The sequence below is a fragment of the Papio anubis genome, chromosome 4 (genome assembly GCF_008728515.1).
Source record: "Papio anubis isolate 15944 chromosome 4, Panubis1.0, whole genome shotgun sequence".
NCBI classification, from domain to species: Eukaryota; Metazoa; Chordata; class Mammalia; order Primates; family Cercopithecidae; genus Papio; species Papio anubis.
In genome coordinates, this window is record NC_044979.1 from 110,202,069 (window position 1) to 110,218,177 (window position 16,109).

The 16,109-nt window shown below is 38.2% G+C and overlaps 1 protein-coding gene across 7 annotated transcripts in view; it reads left to right on the forward strand.

The window, feature by feature from the left end:
* Window positions 1–16,109, forward strand: part of SUGCT (succinyl-CoA:glutarate-CoA transferase) — a 754,504-nt gene that overhangs the window by 343,004 nt on the left and 395,391 nt on the right. For all 7 annotated transcript variants that reach the window (XR_002520705.2, XR_002520704.2, XM_017956755.3 and 4 more), the window contains exon 11: window positions 2,497–2,594. Coding sequence is in view for 5 of the 7 variants with exons in the window: in XM_017956755.3 (XP_017812244.2) it covers window positions 2,497–2,594 (98 nt within the window). In the remaining 2 variants the exon portion in view is untranslated. The remainder of the gene's footprint in view (window positions 1–2,496; window positions 2,595–16,109) is intronic.

Below are 16,109 nucleotides of genomic sequence, written 5' to 3' on the forward strand. Positions count from 1 at the left end.
ATATGTTAGGTGATAAATATTATGGGAAAAAATGGGCAAGGGAAGAGGGAATCAGGGCAGTCAGTGTTGAGTGGGGTGGGGTGGCCTGTGGTGGGGGTAGGGTAATCAGGGTAGTTGCATTAAGAAGTTGAATTTGAGTCGACTCAACAAAGGAAAGGAGGAGCTAGTCGACTAGATGTCTGGTGGAAGATGTTCCAAGCAAAGGAATAGCTATTTTAAAACTCCTGAGGCTGAAGTGGAATAGACATGTTCCTGGTCCAGCAAGAAGATGAAATGGCTGCAGCAATGAGCAAGGGAGGAGAGCATGGTAAGAGGTGATGTTAGAGAGGTAATAGCACCATATCGTGTAGAACTTTTCAGACTATCTTAAGGATTTTGGTTTTTGCTACAAGGGGGGGCTTTAGATGACAGGCATGTTAAAACACTTGCAGTTTTTATTATCATGGGTCTTCATTATTTTTTCTCTCTTTTCCCCTTTTTAGAAAATGTTTGTCACTCAGTTTATGGTGTTTTGTTATTTTCTTTCTTTTTGTTTTTGCCAATGTCTCTTCATTTTTTTTTGCGGAACCCTCCCTCCTTTCTTTTTTGAACCAATATATGCTTTTTAAAAATTTGTGGCCAGACTCTGTGGTTCATGCCTGTAATCCCAGCATTTTGGGATGCTGAAGTGGGTGGGTCATTTGATGTCAGGAGTTCAAGACAAGCCTGACCAACATGGTGAAAACCTGTCTCTACTAAAAATCCAAAAAATTAGCAGGGCATGATGGCATGCATGCCTGTAATCCCAGCTACTCAGGAGGCTGAGGCAGGAGAATCCGTTGAATCTGGGAGGCGGAGGTTGCAGTGAGCTGAGATCGTGCCACTGCACTCCAGCCTGGGCAACAGTGTGAGACTCTGTCTCAAAAAAAAAAAAAAAAATTTCTTTTGGGGGAAACAGTACCTAGTTGGAATACTTCACATTTATTTACTGCTTAATATGTCAAGCATTTTCATGTACATTGTTTTGTTTTATCCCAGGCAGCACTCTTTTTAAATTTAAGCTCCAAAATAATAGTTATGATCACAGTCCTTGAAAGCTGTCTCTCTAGAAACATTTTGAATGTTAGCTGGCATAGTTGAAGATGGAAGGATTATTACTTTGGCCAACAATTTCACACCATCTTTGAAACAGAAAAGAGTCCCATTAAGTCAAATACAGTGGACACATGGGCATTCCAGTTACCCTTAAGTGTGGTCACTGTGTAATTTTTTGTTGCTGATGGTGCTTTTTGGGTAAGGCCAAGTTTGTAAATTTAACCTGTGACTTAGTGAAGACACTTGCTTTTTTTTTTGGAATGACTTATTCACTCTTAGGGAGGGAGGGTGTCTAACTGCTAGAGAAGGCTTGAGGCCAATTCTTGGATCAGGTGTTATGACAGGGAAATTTCTAGAAAGGGTGCTGTACGTGGTGTTGGTGTTTAAAATCTGAGAGAATAATGCTGTCTTTATTATTCCTAAAGGAAATAACTGAAACATGTGAAAGAAATTACACCACTGAGATGGTCTCTTTACTCAGGGGAATCTTCTTCACTTCTCTCTCCTTTGCAAATACATTAATAAAGACAATGAAGCTTTCTGTAGGCCGCATGGCCTGCCCCCAGGCTGTAAATGCTCCTTGTAACTTTCCAACACAACTGCCAAGCACTGCCTCTACACAGTCTTTGTAAAACTTTTCCATTCCAAATCCACTTGGTACTTTCATTATAGTCTTGTTAACATTGACCGTTGTCCAAAGAGACTTGCAAGATAGATTTTCCCCTTATTGAGGAGGAGCAAAAGAGGAAATCTATAAAAGCATTTCTAGTTGGTATTACTTCAGGGAGATATATTAATAAAAAATAGTGATACTTCTATAAGAAGAAGATCTTTTAATTTGCTATTGTTTAAATGGTGAGAATTTGGGCAAATGTATTTGCTTTTACTTTATTTTAGCAGCTTTTAGAACATTTTGCATAGGACAACCTGGGAAGATCACAGTATTTTATTTACATGTGGAATAAATAAGTGAATATATCTACAAGGTGCATGTTGACTGTATACAAGATACATGTAGGTATGCACTTATGATATTGGTTTTTAAAATTTGGTCCATTTTACCCAGTTTAGCATCTCTCTCCCTATTTCCTCTAAACAAGATTTTTTTTCTGTGGGAATCTGATAACATGTTTCCTATATTCTCATATTTGGCATAAGACTTATGGGGATATTTTGCTGTTCTCCTATATGGAAGAATATTTGCTTAAATGTAGTAAAAGCCTCTTATGAATGACAAACCCTTTCACCAGCATGATCCATCCTAACTGTGTGCTTGTTCCCTCCATATGTCCTTGTTGAGGGGCATAAAGACCAGCAAGGAATGTTCTTGAGAAGGGAGAGACAAGACCTGAACACTGGCACCCAGAGGCAGGTACAAGAACAATCTACTTCTTATACTTGAAAATTATTTTTCCCTTTTAGATCTTGGATTTGCCTGAGTTGATTGATGACTCCAAGTATAAAACTAACCACCTTCGGGTACAGAATAGAAAAGAGCTTATTAAAATATTATCTGAACGGTAAGTTTGGATCTTGTATTCATCTATTTAAGAATTAATATATGATAAGCATTTATCTGGTGTTTTGTGGGTTTTTTTCTTGGCTTATTTGAGATCAATTTGTAATTCTCTTCCATTTTACAAAACTGGCTAGTGGAGAGATTTTAAAGCTGCGGGTTTTTTTTGTTTGTTTGTTTAGAAGCACTTGAACACATTTTATATGCTTTGTTAAGTACTGAGTCATAACAATGGTATAAATAAGAAAGTCACCATGACTTGAATTAGGTTGTTTCTCTGTGTCCTGTAGCTGTTTGGGTTTAGTTTATCATAAATACAACAACAACAATAATAATTTAACATTATTTCATACTTTCACTGTGTTAAATGCTTTAGATACATTATCTCATTTAATCCTCATAATCATCCTGTGAGGTAAGTTCTGTTATTTCCATTTTACATGTAAGGAAAACAAGGCAAAGAGAGGTGAAACCAAGAGTTGGTTTGCATTTCTGAGCCACTCCTGTGAATCATGATGTTATTTCTGGATCTTTGCAAATGCCAAATTTTTCCATTAATGTTAGGTTATTTATTTGTAATACCTGTACCAATTTTTCAAGTTTGTCTGAAAAAAAGTAATTATTCTTACTGTTCCATGTCAGTTTCACTTTTTGTTTGCCTTTACATGTCTTCTGAATCTGTACAAATAGACTTTGTGGCTTTTGTGGATCGAAATGCCCACATGAATTTTTCTTCTATTGAAAATTTGCTCTCATCATGCCAATAGATTAGGTAATTTTGTTTAAATACCATATCCAGTCTTTTGAAAAGGCTCATGTGTTTCTATGTAGTATGCATCAAAGTTATAAGAACTAAAATTCTGCTGTTGTTTTTATTTTTGTTGTCTTTATATTTGGGGATGTCTTCAGGAATATCTGAATCAACATTCATCTATCTATTTTCTCTTTCCTGGATTTGAAATACTTTTGTAACTTTAAACACTTTTGTGATTTTAAACACTGCCTGTATCTTTTCCATGTGCCAAATGCTGTTCACATCAATAGGGACTGTGTGTTGTGGGACTGATAGACACAGAATGGGGGAAGGAGAACTGGGTGCCCTTTTCTGGTCCCTAGTTAAATATAACTCTGATTCCACCGCGAAGCCCCAGAGCCCTCAATGACTAACTTTTCTCCACATGAGAATTGCCCATTTATTTCTTCTTTTTGCCTCTATGCCTCTCAATCATTTGTAATTCATATAGTTAATTGATAAAACTTTTTCCTTTCACACTATGGTTACCAAGTTTCAATAATAACCACTTGTGAGAACCTTATCAGAAGCTCTTTGATAATCTGAATAAATCATGACCATGCTGCAAGAAGAGTAGATCCCAAGAAAAATATGATACCTAGATTGGTTTCCTATGTTTTAAAACTTTTATTCCTTGTTAAATTCTGTAATGGAGTTCAACTGTGGAATGACTTTTAGTAGCATCTGTAACATACTCATTTCCATTTTCCCTCTTTGGTGTGAGTTAAATAATCTGCAACCTTCTTCTTTCTGTTCTTTTATATACAGAAGTAGAAGTTTCAGCATTTTGGTATTCATAAGATTGTTATATTTTTGTTCAGACTTAACAATAAGTAAGGAATCAATGTGCAAAGAAGAGACTGGGTTGGGGGAGGGGGTAGTCCTAGGAGAGGAAATTTCATAAGGAGGTCACATCATCATTGGTACTGCTGTTAAAACACAGACCGCAGATAGCTGCTTGGAGGCTAGCTTTTGTGCTCTCTTCTGCTAGTGCACTGACATTTTTTGGTACTTTCTTATGGGTTGCAGTTCTCCAAGTCTTTTCTAGCATGTCTCTTCTCCTCCAAGGTAGTTCAAATAGTGATGATCTGGGAAGATTAGAATTAGAATATTGATTCATTCCAGTTTATAAGCTTATCATTTATTTTTCCAAACAAATAGCACTAGGATCATTAGTATTGCTTAGTGCTTGGCTTTGAGAAGTCTCTACACGTTCTTTAAAATTTGTCATTTTCATTATATGATTCTGTTTTTCCAGTATTCAAAAATATTAGTGGTGCTTCATAAATTACATGATTAGACATAGCCTCCAGCCTGGCATGCAGGGTCTTCCATAATCTGACATCACCTTTCCTGTCCACTCTTCTTCTAACATGTTTCCAAAGGACATCCCTGCTATAGTCACCCTCCCTATTGGTTTAGTTTCCTCTCTGAAATGCTTCTCAGGATTACCACTATTCTGAAACTTAGTCATGTTTCAAGGCCAGTTCTAGAAGCCTCTGTTCCCAGTCAGATGATGGCACCTTTAGAAAAGAAAGTTGTCCTTTTTGTGCCTTGTCCCTTGTCATACGGAAGTACAATCAATGTTGGTTGTCATTATGAATGATACTCTCCAGGGCCTTCTCAACATTCTTGTCTTGCTCAGCACAGGCATTGCACAGTCACCTCAGAACTTGCAGGCATTTTATTTCCTAACAAAAGTGTTACATTAGCTTACAGCCACAAAAAAGGAGTCAGGGAGAAAGGAAGGGGTGGAACCAGTCTTTGGTGGCTGCCAAGTACATGCCAAATAAGTGTTACTATTCCCACTTGATATGAAAATTCTGACATTTAGGGAGGTGGTCTCCAGGTCAGGCACATAGTGAATAGTTAGAAATGGTATTCAAACTGTAACACCTTTTTCATCTCTCATATTGCTTCCCTGAAGTGGCACATAAAATATGACTGTGTCCTTGTTTGTTTATGCACTCAAGAAATATTTATTGAGCACTAACTGTGTAGTAGGCATTGTTGCAAGCGTTGGGGATAGAGAAGTGAATGAAACAGACCAAGTGTATCCATGAAAAATAATGCAGGCCAGGATAAGGAAGAATGCCAGAAGTTAAGTGTGAAGCTGGGTTTTTCATTTATCCTGGTCACAGAGGGCTTTTCTGTGAAAGTGACATTTGAGCAGAATCCTGCAAGAAATGAGAGAAAATGTCTGAGGGAGGCTGGCAGGCATCTGGGAGATGCATTCCAGGCAGAGTTTATGGAGTAACTCAGAGGACAGTGTGCTTGGATCTGGGGGAGCAAGAGAAGAGGGGTGTTAGGTTGGTTCAGAGAGAGTGGGAGCCCATGGCAGGCAGATCACGTCATGAAATAATGAAAGCCTTTATGACAAAGTAGTTTATTAAACTTGTGAAATAAAGGATTTTTTTTGTGGGGGGGTGCATAAAATGGATTTGCTTATTAGCAACTTTTTTCTCTTTAACTTGAAGAGAGAGCATCAAGGGAGGGAGTGCTCTACCTAGTAGAGGAGAGGTCAAAGCATTTCAGCAACATGGAGTTAGGAAGACCCCGTTTCTTACCTGGAGAGACCAGAGGGCTAGGTTGAAATGGTCTATGCTTCTCCTCCATTTATTCAGTCTCTCATGTATTCAACAAGCATTTATCGAATACCTACTGTGTGCCATGAACTGTTCTGAGCACTAGTAATATAGCAGTAAAATACAGTAAAGAATCCTTGCCCTCCTGAATTTTCATTTGGTAACCATTGCAGACTTTCTAGAAGACATTGTAGTGGTTATTTTTGAACTATTCCTTAACACATTTGTTTCAGTGAGCCTAAGAAGTTAGTTTTCCATATTTTTCATAATAACCACTTTTTAAAAATTTCTATTTTGCAAAAGTATTGCAGTTACAGACTGTGCCTGTTACTCATTTATTGTATTTTTTCAACATGTTGATATACATGCTCCAATTTTTTAAATGCGGTTTGCCAGTCATTTCCATAGTAAAAACATATTTTTAGTAACTGTAGCCACTCACAGATAATCGACTTTACCATGTCGGTCTATCGTGTTTTTGCCTGTTGTCTTCTATTAAACCTTACATCACAAGCACTTTCCTTTAATACTTATAGATACTTTCCTTGCCTGATATTTTTATTTTAGAAAATCTTTAAAACATGTAAAAATATGGAGGGATTCATGAGAGTGAATTTGCACAGCAGATAAGTTTAAAAACAAACTCTAGGAATGATGAACTCACTGTATTTGTTTTAAAAAGGTTTCTCCTCCTTTGTACCCAATTTGAAGACAGTGAAAACAGAAGCATTCATGGATTTTTACGAAGTTGGTGCTTGTAAATATACACGTGAATTTCCTATTGTGTTTCAAAATCTTCCTTCCAAAGTATTTTCCCTGAGCAATTTTTGAGTACTCCCCTCCCTGTCCCTTGTAAGCCTTCATTTATGTTTTTTAGAATCAGGTGATTCTCCTATGAAAAGTGCAGGCTTTTTTGGAAGTACCTACCAGAATTGTCAGTCACTTACCTCACTTGTCTGTTATTCTTGCTAAGTACAGTTTGAAGCTACTCTCTGAGGGCGGTCAGCCTCGCTCAGGACAGCGGCTGCCTGTTTTGGTCATCAGCTGCGTTTTCCACAGCCAGCACACACAATTCCCCTCAAATGTTCTCAGGTGTTACTATTCCCCGGCCAGGGCTGTGAGCAAGTCTTTTTTATTAATCTAAAGGTAGAAGACTTTCCCCTGGAGTTTGCCATTTTATCCAGGGTGTTGCAGAAAGTATGTTTACCCAGCTGCTAACATTGAAAACTAGGTAAAACTCAATCATGTTAAAAATCCCTAGCTAAAACAGAAGAGGAGATATAATGGAGACTAATCCAGCGCCAGATAAAACAATCCTCTTCTTTGCAATGCTAAGGAGCAACAAACTGTGAAACCTGTGCTACTCACACACCAGATCAGCATTTTTGCAATAGTTAGGACCCCAAGAGAGATATTGCAAGTTGTGAATTGAAACTAGGAAGAGAAGGATAAAGATGATGTATTAGTGTTTGGAGAGAAGTAATAGGAAGACATGACATGAGGATGAAGGAGAAGAGAATTGATGGAGAAAATAGACATAAAATTTATTTTATTCCCTCTCTCTTCCTCTCTTCACCAACATTTATTGGCCACTGACTGTGTACCCTTGTCCTGCAGATGCAGAGCTGGAAGATGAAGCCTGGGCTTTTAAGGAGTTCATAGTCTAATTAGGAAAATAAACTATTTCCAGAAAGCATTGATTTAAGTAGAGTGTGGAAATTACCCAGGTAATCATATGCACAGTGGATTGGGGAGCCCAGAAACGGAGCAACTCCTTTAATCTGGGAAATCAGGGAAGGCTTCCTGAAGATGGTGCCATCTAAGATAAATCTTGAAGGATAAACAGAATTAGGCAGGTGAAGGAAAATTTGAAAGAAGGAAATATTGATATGAGTGTACTTTTGTAGCATGAAAATAAAATCATGGGAGAAGAAAAGAAGTACAGATGGTCCCCAGCTTACAATTCTATTTGACTTACAATTTTTTTAATTTGCCATGTGGTGAAGTGATACACATTCATTAGAAACTGTACTGTGAGCCTGGACAACACAGCAAGACCCTATGTTGCTACAAAAATTAAAATAAAAAATTTAACTGGCCCTGGTGGCATGTGCCTATAGTCCCAGCTACTTTGGGAAAGAAACCATGCTGTGAATTTGGATATTTTTCCAGGGTAGCCATATATGCAGCAAAATACTCTGTTGTGATGCTGTGTGGCAGCAGTGAGCTGCAGCTCTCAGTTTGGTAGGTTAGGTGTATTAAATGCATTTTTGACTTATGATATTTACAATTTAATGATAGTTTTATTGGGACATAACACCTTCATAAGTTAAGGACTATCTGTAGTTTGGAGAGATGCAGATGACAATTTTTAAACTGCTTTTGGAAAAATGTTACACATGTAAAGCAAGTATATGTCAATTTAGTCCTAGTGAAGACATTTGTAAAAAGTTGTTTACATTATGTCATCATAAATAAAACTAACAGCATTAGATAAGTTCACCTTTTAAAATACCATGGCAATTCCTTTAGTAAAATAAATATTTTTGGTTTTGAATGATTCAGTTTTTTTCTTAAATTAAGTTTTTGATTGTTAATTGTCTGTTTACTTATTTTCAGTTTACTGCATTGTGGAGTTAAATGCCCTATATCAGCCAAACAAGTATTTGTTGAATTGAATCAAGCGTTTAGGCTGGGTGCAGTGGCTGGTTGGGCACAGTGGTTCACACCTGTAATCCTAGCACTCTGGGAGGCTGAGGCGGGCAGATCACCTGAGGTCAGGAGTTCGAGACCAGGCTGGCCAACATGGTGAAACCCTATCTCTACTAAAAATACAAAAATTAGCCGGGTGTGGTGGCAGGTGCCTGTAGCTACTTAAGAGGCTGAGGAAGGAGAATCGCTTCAACCTGGGAGGTGGAGGTTGCAGTGAGCCAAGATCACGCCACCACACTCCAGCCTGGGTGACAGAGCAAGACTCTGTCTCACAAAAAAAAAAAAAAAAAGTTTTTTAGTTACTTTTCTCTAATTTGATCATTTTCAAAATTTGGTATCAAATTATTTTGAATAGATTTATACAAAATATTGGAGAATTGGACCTGGATCATTTCTTGGCTCTTGATGGAGCAATTGTAACTTCAAAGGTCCCTATACTGAATGTCAATGTAAAAAAACTGACATCTTGGCACTCTTAAGCCAATATGACCATTTCACTGCCCTGGCTAGGTCCTTCTGGGGCTCTCTACACCTTTCAAAAATATTACTTTTTTTTGAGACAAGGTCTCACTCTGTCACCCAGACTAGAGTGCAGTAGTGTGATCATAGTTCACTTTAGCCTTTTCCTAGGCTCAAGTAATCCTCCTGCTTCAGTCTCCCAAGTAGCTAAGACTACAGGTGCAAGCCACCATGCCTGCCTAATTTAAAATATAAATTTTTTAGAAAGATGGTTGGTGGGGTGGGGGAGTGGGGTTTCCCTATGTTGCTTTGGCTGTTCTTGAACTCCTGGCTTCAGATAATCCTCCAGCTCCGGCCTCCCGAAGTGCTGGGATTACAGGGCTGAATCACCATGCCTTGTTTCTATAGCTTGAAGGATAAAGTTCAAACCATTTTACCTGAACACATGCACCTCCCACCGTGTCAGCCTTGCCTGGGTCACACAGAGCCCAGTGCTACTACTTTTAATGTGGTCTGGTCTTTCAGTCCTCCATGTTTCCCCACATGCTCATTATTTGGCACTCAAATGATGGAACTTCTTTGTCTCACTACCCACTATCAGTCCTTTAAAATAAGCACAAGTTTTAGGAGCTTTTCCGGCCTCACTAGTCTATTTCAAGCAGCCCCTCCTGTGTCGCTGCATCACAGCATTTACCCCACCTGGCTGTCATGAGTCATTTACTTCTCTTCCTCCTTGACAAGACAGTGAATTTCTTATGGCAGAGAATATATCTTTTGGATTTTTATTTCTAGCACCTATTGGCACTCAATAAGTGTTCTCTCAGTTAGTGAACATGTGAAGCAATGATGGGCAAGTTATCCAAGTATGGCAGAACTGGCCAAAGGGAAAAAACAAGAATCCATGATGACAGGTTCTACAAAACAGAAAAGAGCAGTGGTAGCTGGAAGTGAGGACTTTGAATGAACTAGAGAACCTGTCTCATGGTCAGAGAATATCAGAAGATCTGAATTTGAGATCCTAGTCTTTCAGTGATCAGCCTTGAGCTTCAGGTTCTCATATATCATACACGTAAAAATACCTACATCACAAAGAGGATTAAAAAACAGAACAGACGGGCCGGGCACGGTGGCTCATGCCTGTAATCCCAGCACTTTGGGAGGCCGAGGCAGGTGGATCACAAGGTCAGGAGATCAATACCATCCTGCCTAACACGGTGAAACCCCATCTCTACTAAAATACAAAAAAATAGCTGGGTGTGGTGGTGCACACCTGTAGTCCCAGCAACTTGGGAGGCCGAGGTAGGGGAGTGGCTTGAACCTGGGAGGCGGAGGTTGCAGTGAGCCAAGATCGTGCCACTGCACTCCAGCCTGGAGACAGAGTGAGACGCTAAGAAAAACAAACAAACAAACAAACAACAACAACAACAAACACAGAACAGGCATGAAAACAGCCAGCACAGTTTGACCGTGCAGCAGTACTCAGCCTATCTGAGGAAAATCTTTTTTTAAAAAAGTTTTAATTTTAGGAGTACATAGTGTACATCTATAAATTTATGGGTAGCATGAGATATTTTGATACAGGCATGCAATGTGTAATAATCATATCATGGTAGATGGGGGTATCCATCAGCCCACACATTTATCCTTTGTCTCTCAACAATCTAGTTATACTCTTTTAGTTATTTAAAAGTGTACAATGAAATTATATTTTACTGTAGCTACTCTGTTGTGCTAGCAAATACTAGGTCTTATTCATTCTTTCCATTTTTGGGATCCATCTAAGGAAGATCTTAATCCTGGAAAATCATAAACTTTAGTTCCCCAATTCTTTGCTTTAGCAAGTTATGTATTAGTTTTAAATTCATGAACCTTATTTCTAAGATTTTTTTTTCTGCCAAACTGTAATTATTATAAGACTCAACTTTCACAATTTGTGTTTAGGAAAGTTATTTTTAACTGCCAATCAGACATCCTAATAAGGATGATATGACTAGTATTATAGTAGCAATTTACTTCTACCAAAAGCAAAGCATGACATTTTCATTAGCCTGCGTGGCCTTGTTGTAGGTGGATAAATAATTTATTCAACTTTTTGAAAAAATAGAAATAGCTCATAGGACTTAGGGATACATTTTATTTTGTACTAATTTCCTAATTAAGACTATTAATAGTGCTCATTTTCTTTTTTTTTTTTTTTTTAACTGAAAGAGTACCTTAATAGCCCCTATTCTATTCCCTTTCAAGAGATACTTTTTTGCATTGTGGGTAATGAATTTAGAATTTGTGAACACTCCACTTGAGTTATTCCTTGCATTTGTGTCTATACTTTCATAACTAATGAAACACTTTTTGTGTGTTCCTTAATTGCTATCCTGTCTTAATAGCCTCCATGAAAAGCTTCAGCCCGTATCTTTAAGCACTTTAGTCAAATACACCCATGCCTTCCCTGTGCCATTTTTATGTGTACGTTTTTCACTGTTTTATTTGGTATCTCTAGCCTTCCTGAAAACTGTTGACTTTTAAGTTAAGTACTATCTGTAATTTCCTCATTTTTCGTTTTCTCGTGTTTAATTTCTAACATCTGTGTCATCTTCCTTGGCCTTTCCCCCTTTCCTAAATCCTCAATTTTATTCCTCCCTCCTTCCTTTTCTGGCCTACCCCATCTTTCTGCCTCTACTCTGCTTTTCACACTTTGAACTGTTTTAAAATTAAACAATAAATGGGTATGATGTATTACAGTCCTAGTTGGATTTCACTTACTTGCATGAAGGCTTTATTGAGCACAAGGTTTCTTAGAGAACAGGGAGGATTTTTATCAGTGGTTACCTATATAATACAATTTAGAAGGCATGGAAGGAACTTTATTCCATGGAATTTAATTCTTCCTTACACATAGTTTGCTGATTTCAAAGGTTTTACAGTTAAAGATTTTGTGGGGGAGTGGGGGTGGGTTAAAAGTCTTTATACTCTTAAGTTTCAAACAGCACAGGGAGGGTTAAAGCTTGAACTCTGATTCCTTCGTGTAAATATATTTTCCCAGATCTTTGCCTCAGTTTAGATTTTATTTTATTTTATTATTATTTTTTATTTATTATTATTATTATTATTATTATACTTTAAGTTCTAGGGTACATGTGAATAACGTGCAGGTTTGTTACATATGTATACTTGTGCCATGTTGCTGTGCTGCACCCATCAACTCGTCAGCACCCAACTACTCGTCATTTACATCAGGTATAACTCCCAATGCAATCCCTCCCCCCTCCCCCCTCCCCATAATAGGCCCCGGTGTGTGATGTCCCCCTTCCCGAGTCCAAGTGATCTCATTGTTCAGTTCCCACCTATGAGTGAGAACATGCGGTGTTTGGTTTTCTGTTCTTGTGATAGTTTGCTAAGAATGATGGTTTCCAGCTGCATCCATGTCTCTACAAAGGACACAAACTCATCCTTTTTTATGGCTGCATAGTATTCCATGGTGTATATGTGCCACATTTTCTTAATCCAGTCTGTCACTGATGGACATTTGGGTTGATTCCAAGTCTTTGCTATTGCGAAGAGTGCCGCAATGAACATACGTGTGCATGTGTCTTTATAGCAGCATGATTTATAATCCTTTGGGTATATACCCAGTAATGGGATGGCTGGGTCATATGGTACATCTAGTTCTAGATCCTTGAGGAATCGCCATACTGTTTTCCATAATGGTTGAACTAGTTTACAATCCCACCAACAGTGTAAAAGTGTTCCTATTTCTCCACATCCTCTCCAGCACTTGTTGTTTCCTGATTTTTTAATGATTGCCATTCTAACTGGTGTGAGATGGTATCTCATTGTGGTTCTGATTTGCATTTCTCTGATGGCCAGTGATGATGAGCATTTTTTCACGTGTCTGTTGGCTGTATGAATGTCCTCTTTTGAGAAATGTCTGTTCATATCCTTTGCCCACTTTTTGATGGGGTTGTTTGTTTTTTTTCTTGTAAATTTGTTTGAGTTCTTTGTAGGTTCTGGATATTAGCCCTTTGTCAGATGAGTAGATTGCAAAAATTTTCTCCCATTCTGTAGGTTGCCTGTTCACTCTGATGGTAGTTTCTTTTGCTGTGCAGAAGCTTTTTAGTTTAATGAGATCCCATTTGTCAATTTTGGCTTTTGCTGCCGTTGCTTTTGGTGTTTTAGACATGAAGTCTTTGCCCATGCCTATGTCCTGAATGGTACTATCTAGGTTTTCCTCTAGGGTTTTTATGGTATTAGGTCTAACATTTAAGTCTCTAATCCATCTTGAATTAATTTTCGTATAAGGAGTAAGGAAAGGATCCAGTTTCAGCTTTCTACTTATGGCTAGCCAATTTTCCCAGCACCATTTATTAAATAGGGAATCCTTTCCCCATTTCTTGTTTTTCTCAGGTTTGTCAAAGATCAGATGGCTGTAGATGTGTGGTATTATTTCTGAGGACTCTGTTCTGTTCCATTGGTCTATATCTCTGTTTTGGTACCAGTACCATGCTGTTTTGGTTACTGTCGCCTTGTAGTATAGTTTGAAGTCAGGTAGTGTGATGCCTCCAGCCTTGTTCTTTTGACTTAGGATTGTCTTGGAGATTCGGGCTCTTTTTTGGTTCCATATGAACTTTAAAGCAGTTCTTTCCAATTCTGTGAAGAAACTCATTGGTAGCTTGATGGGGATGGCATTGAATCTATAAATAACCTTGGGCAGTATGGCCATTTTCACAATATTGATTCTTCCTATCCATGAGCATGGTATGTTCTTCCACTTGTTTGTGTCCTCTTTTATTTCACTGAGCAGTGGTTTGTAGTTCTCCTTGAAGAGGTCCTTTACATCCCTTGTAAGTTGGATTCCTAGGTATTTGATTCTCTTTGAAGCAATTGTGAATGGAAGTTCATTCATGATTTGGCTCTCTGTTTGTCTGTTACTGGTGTATAAGAATGCTTGTGATTTTTGCACATTGATTTTGTATCCTGAGACTTTGCTGAAGTTGCTTATCAGCTTAAGGAGATTTTGGGCTGAGACAATGGGGTTTTCTAAATATACAATCATGTCATCTGCAAAGAGGGACAATTTGACTTCTTCTTTTCCTAACTGAATACCCTTTATTTCTTTCTCTTGCCTGATTGCCCTAGCCAGAACTTCCAACACTATTTTGAATAGGAGTGGTGAGAGAGGGCATCCCTGTCTTGTGCCAGTTTTCAAAGGGAATTTTTCCAGTTTTTGCCCATTCAGTATGATATTGGCTGTGGGTTTGTCATAAATAGCTCTTATTATTTTGAGGTACGTTCCATCAATACCGAATTTATTGAGCGTTTTTAGCATGAAAGGCTGTTGAATTTTGTCAAAAGCCTTTTCCGCATCTATTGAGATAACCATGTGGTTCTTGTCTTTGGTTCTGTTTATATGCTGGATTACGTTTTTTGATTTGCGTATGTTGAACCAGCCGTGCATCCGAGGGATGAAGCCCACTTGATCATGGTGGATAAGCTTTTTGATGTGCTGCTGGATCCGGTTTGCCAGTATTTTATTGAGGATTTTTGCATCGATGTTCATCAGGGATATTGGTCTAAAATTCTCTTTTTTTGTTGTGTCTCTGCCAGGCTTTGGTATCAGGATGATGTTGGCCTCATAAAATGAGTTAGGGAGGATTCCCTCTTTTTCTATTGATTGGAATAGTTTCAGAAGGAATGGTACCAACTCCTCCTTATACCTCTGGTAGAATTCAGCTGTGAATCCATCTGGTCCTGGACTTTTTTTGGTTGGTAGGCTATTAATTATTGCCTCAATTTCAGAGCCTACTATTGGTCTATTCAGGGATTCAACTTCTTCCTGGTTTAGTCTTGGAAGAGTGTAAGTGTCCAGGAAATTATCCATTTCTTCTAGGTTTTCCAGTTTATTTGCGTAGAGGTGTTTATAGTATTCTCTGATGGTAGTTTGTATTTCTGTGGGGTCGGTGGTGATATCCCCTTTATCATTTTTAATTGCGTCGATTTGATTCTTCTCTCTTTTCTTCTTTATTAGTCTTGCTAGTGGTCTGTCAATTTTGTTGATCTTTTCAAAAAACCAACTCCTGGATTCATTGATTTTTTGGAGGGTTTTTTGTGTCTCTATCTCCTTCAGTTCTGCTCTGATCTTAGTTATTTCTAGCCTTCTGCTAGCTTTCGAATGTGTTTGCTCTTGCTTCTCTAATTCTTTTAATTGCGATGTTAGAGTGTCAATTTTAGATCTTTCCTGCTTTCTCTTGTGGGCATTTAGTGCTATAAATTTCCCTCTACACACTGCTTTAAATGTGTCCCAGAGATTCTGGTATGTTGTATCTTTGTTCTCATTGGTTTCAAAGAACATCTTTATTTCTGCCTTCATTTCGTTATGTACCCAGTAGTCATTCAGGAGCAGGTTGTTCAGTTTCCATGTAGTTGAGCGGTTTTGATTGAGTTTCTTAGTCCTGAGTTCTAGTTTGATTGCACTGTGGTCTGAGAGACAGTTTGTTATAATTTCTGTTCTTGTACATTTGCTGAGGAGTGCTTTACTTCCAATTATATGGTCAATTTTGGAGTAAGTACGATGTGGTGCTGAGAAGAATGTATATTCTGTTGATTTGGGGTGGAGAGTTCTATAGATGTCTATTAGGTCTGCTTGCTGCAGAGATGAGTTCAATTCCTGGATATCCTTGTTAACTTTCTGTCTTGTTGATCTGTCTAATGTTGACAGTGGAGTGTTGAAGTCTCCCATTATTATTGTATGGGAGTCTAAGTCTCTTTGTAAGTCTCTAAGGACTTGCTTTATGAATCTGGGTGCTCCTGTATTGAGTGCATATATATTTAGGATAGTTAGCTCTTCCTGTTGAATTGATCCCTTTACCATTATGTAATGGCCTTCTTTGTCTCTTTTGATCTTTGATGGTTTAAAGTCTGTTTTATCAGAGACTAGTATTGCAACCCCCGCTTTTTTTTGTTCTCCATTTGCTTG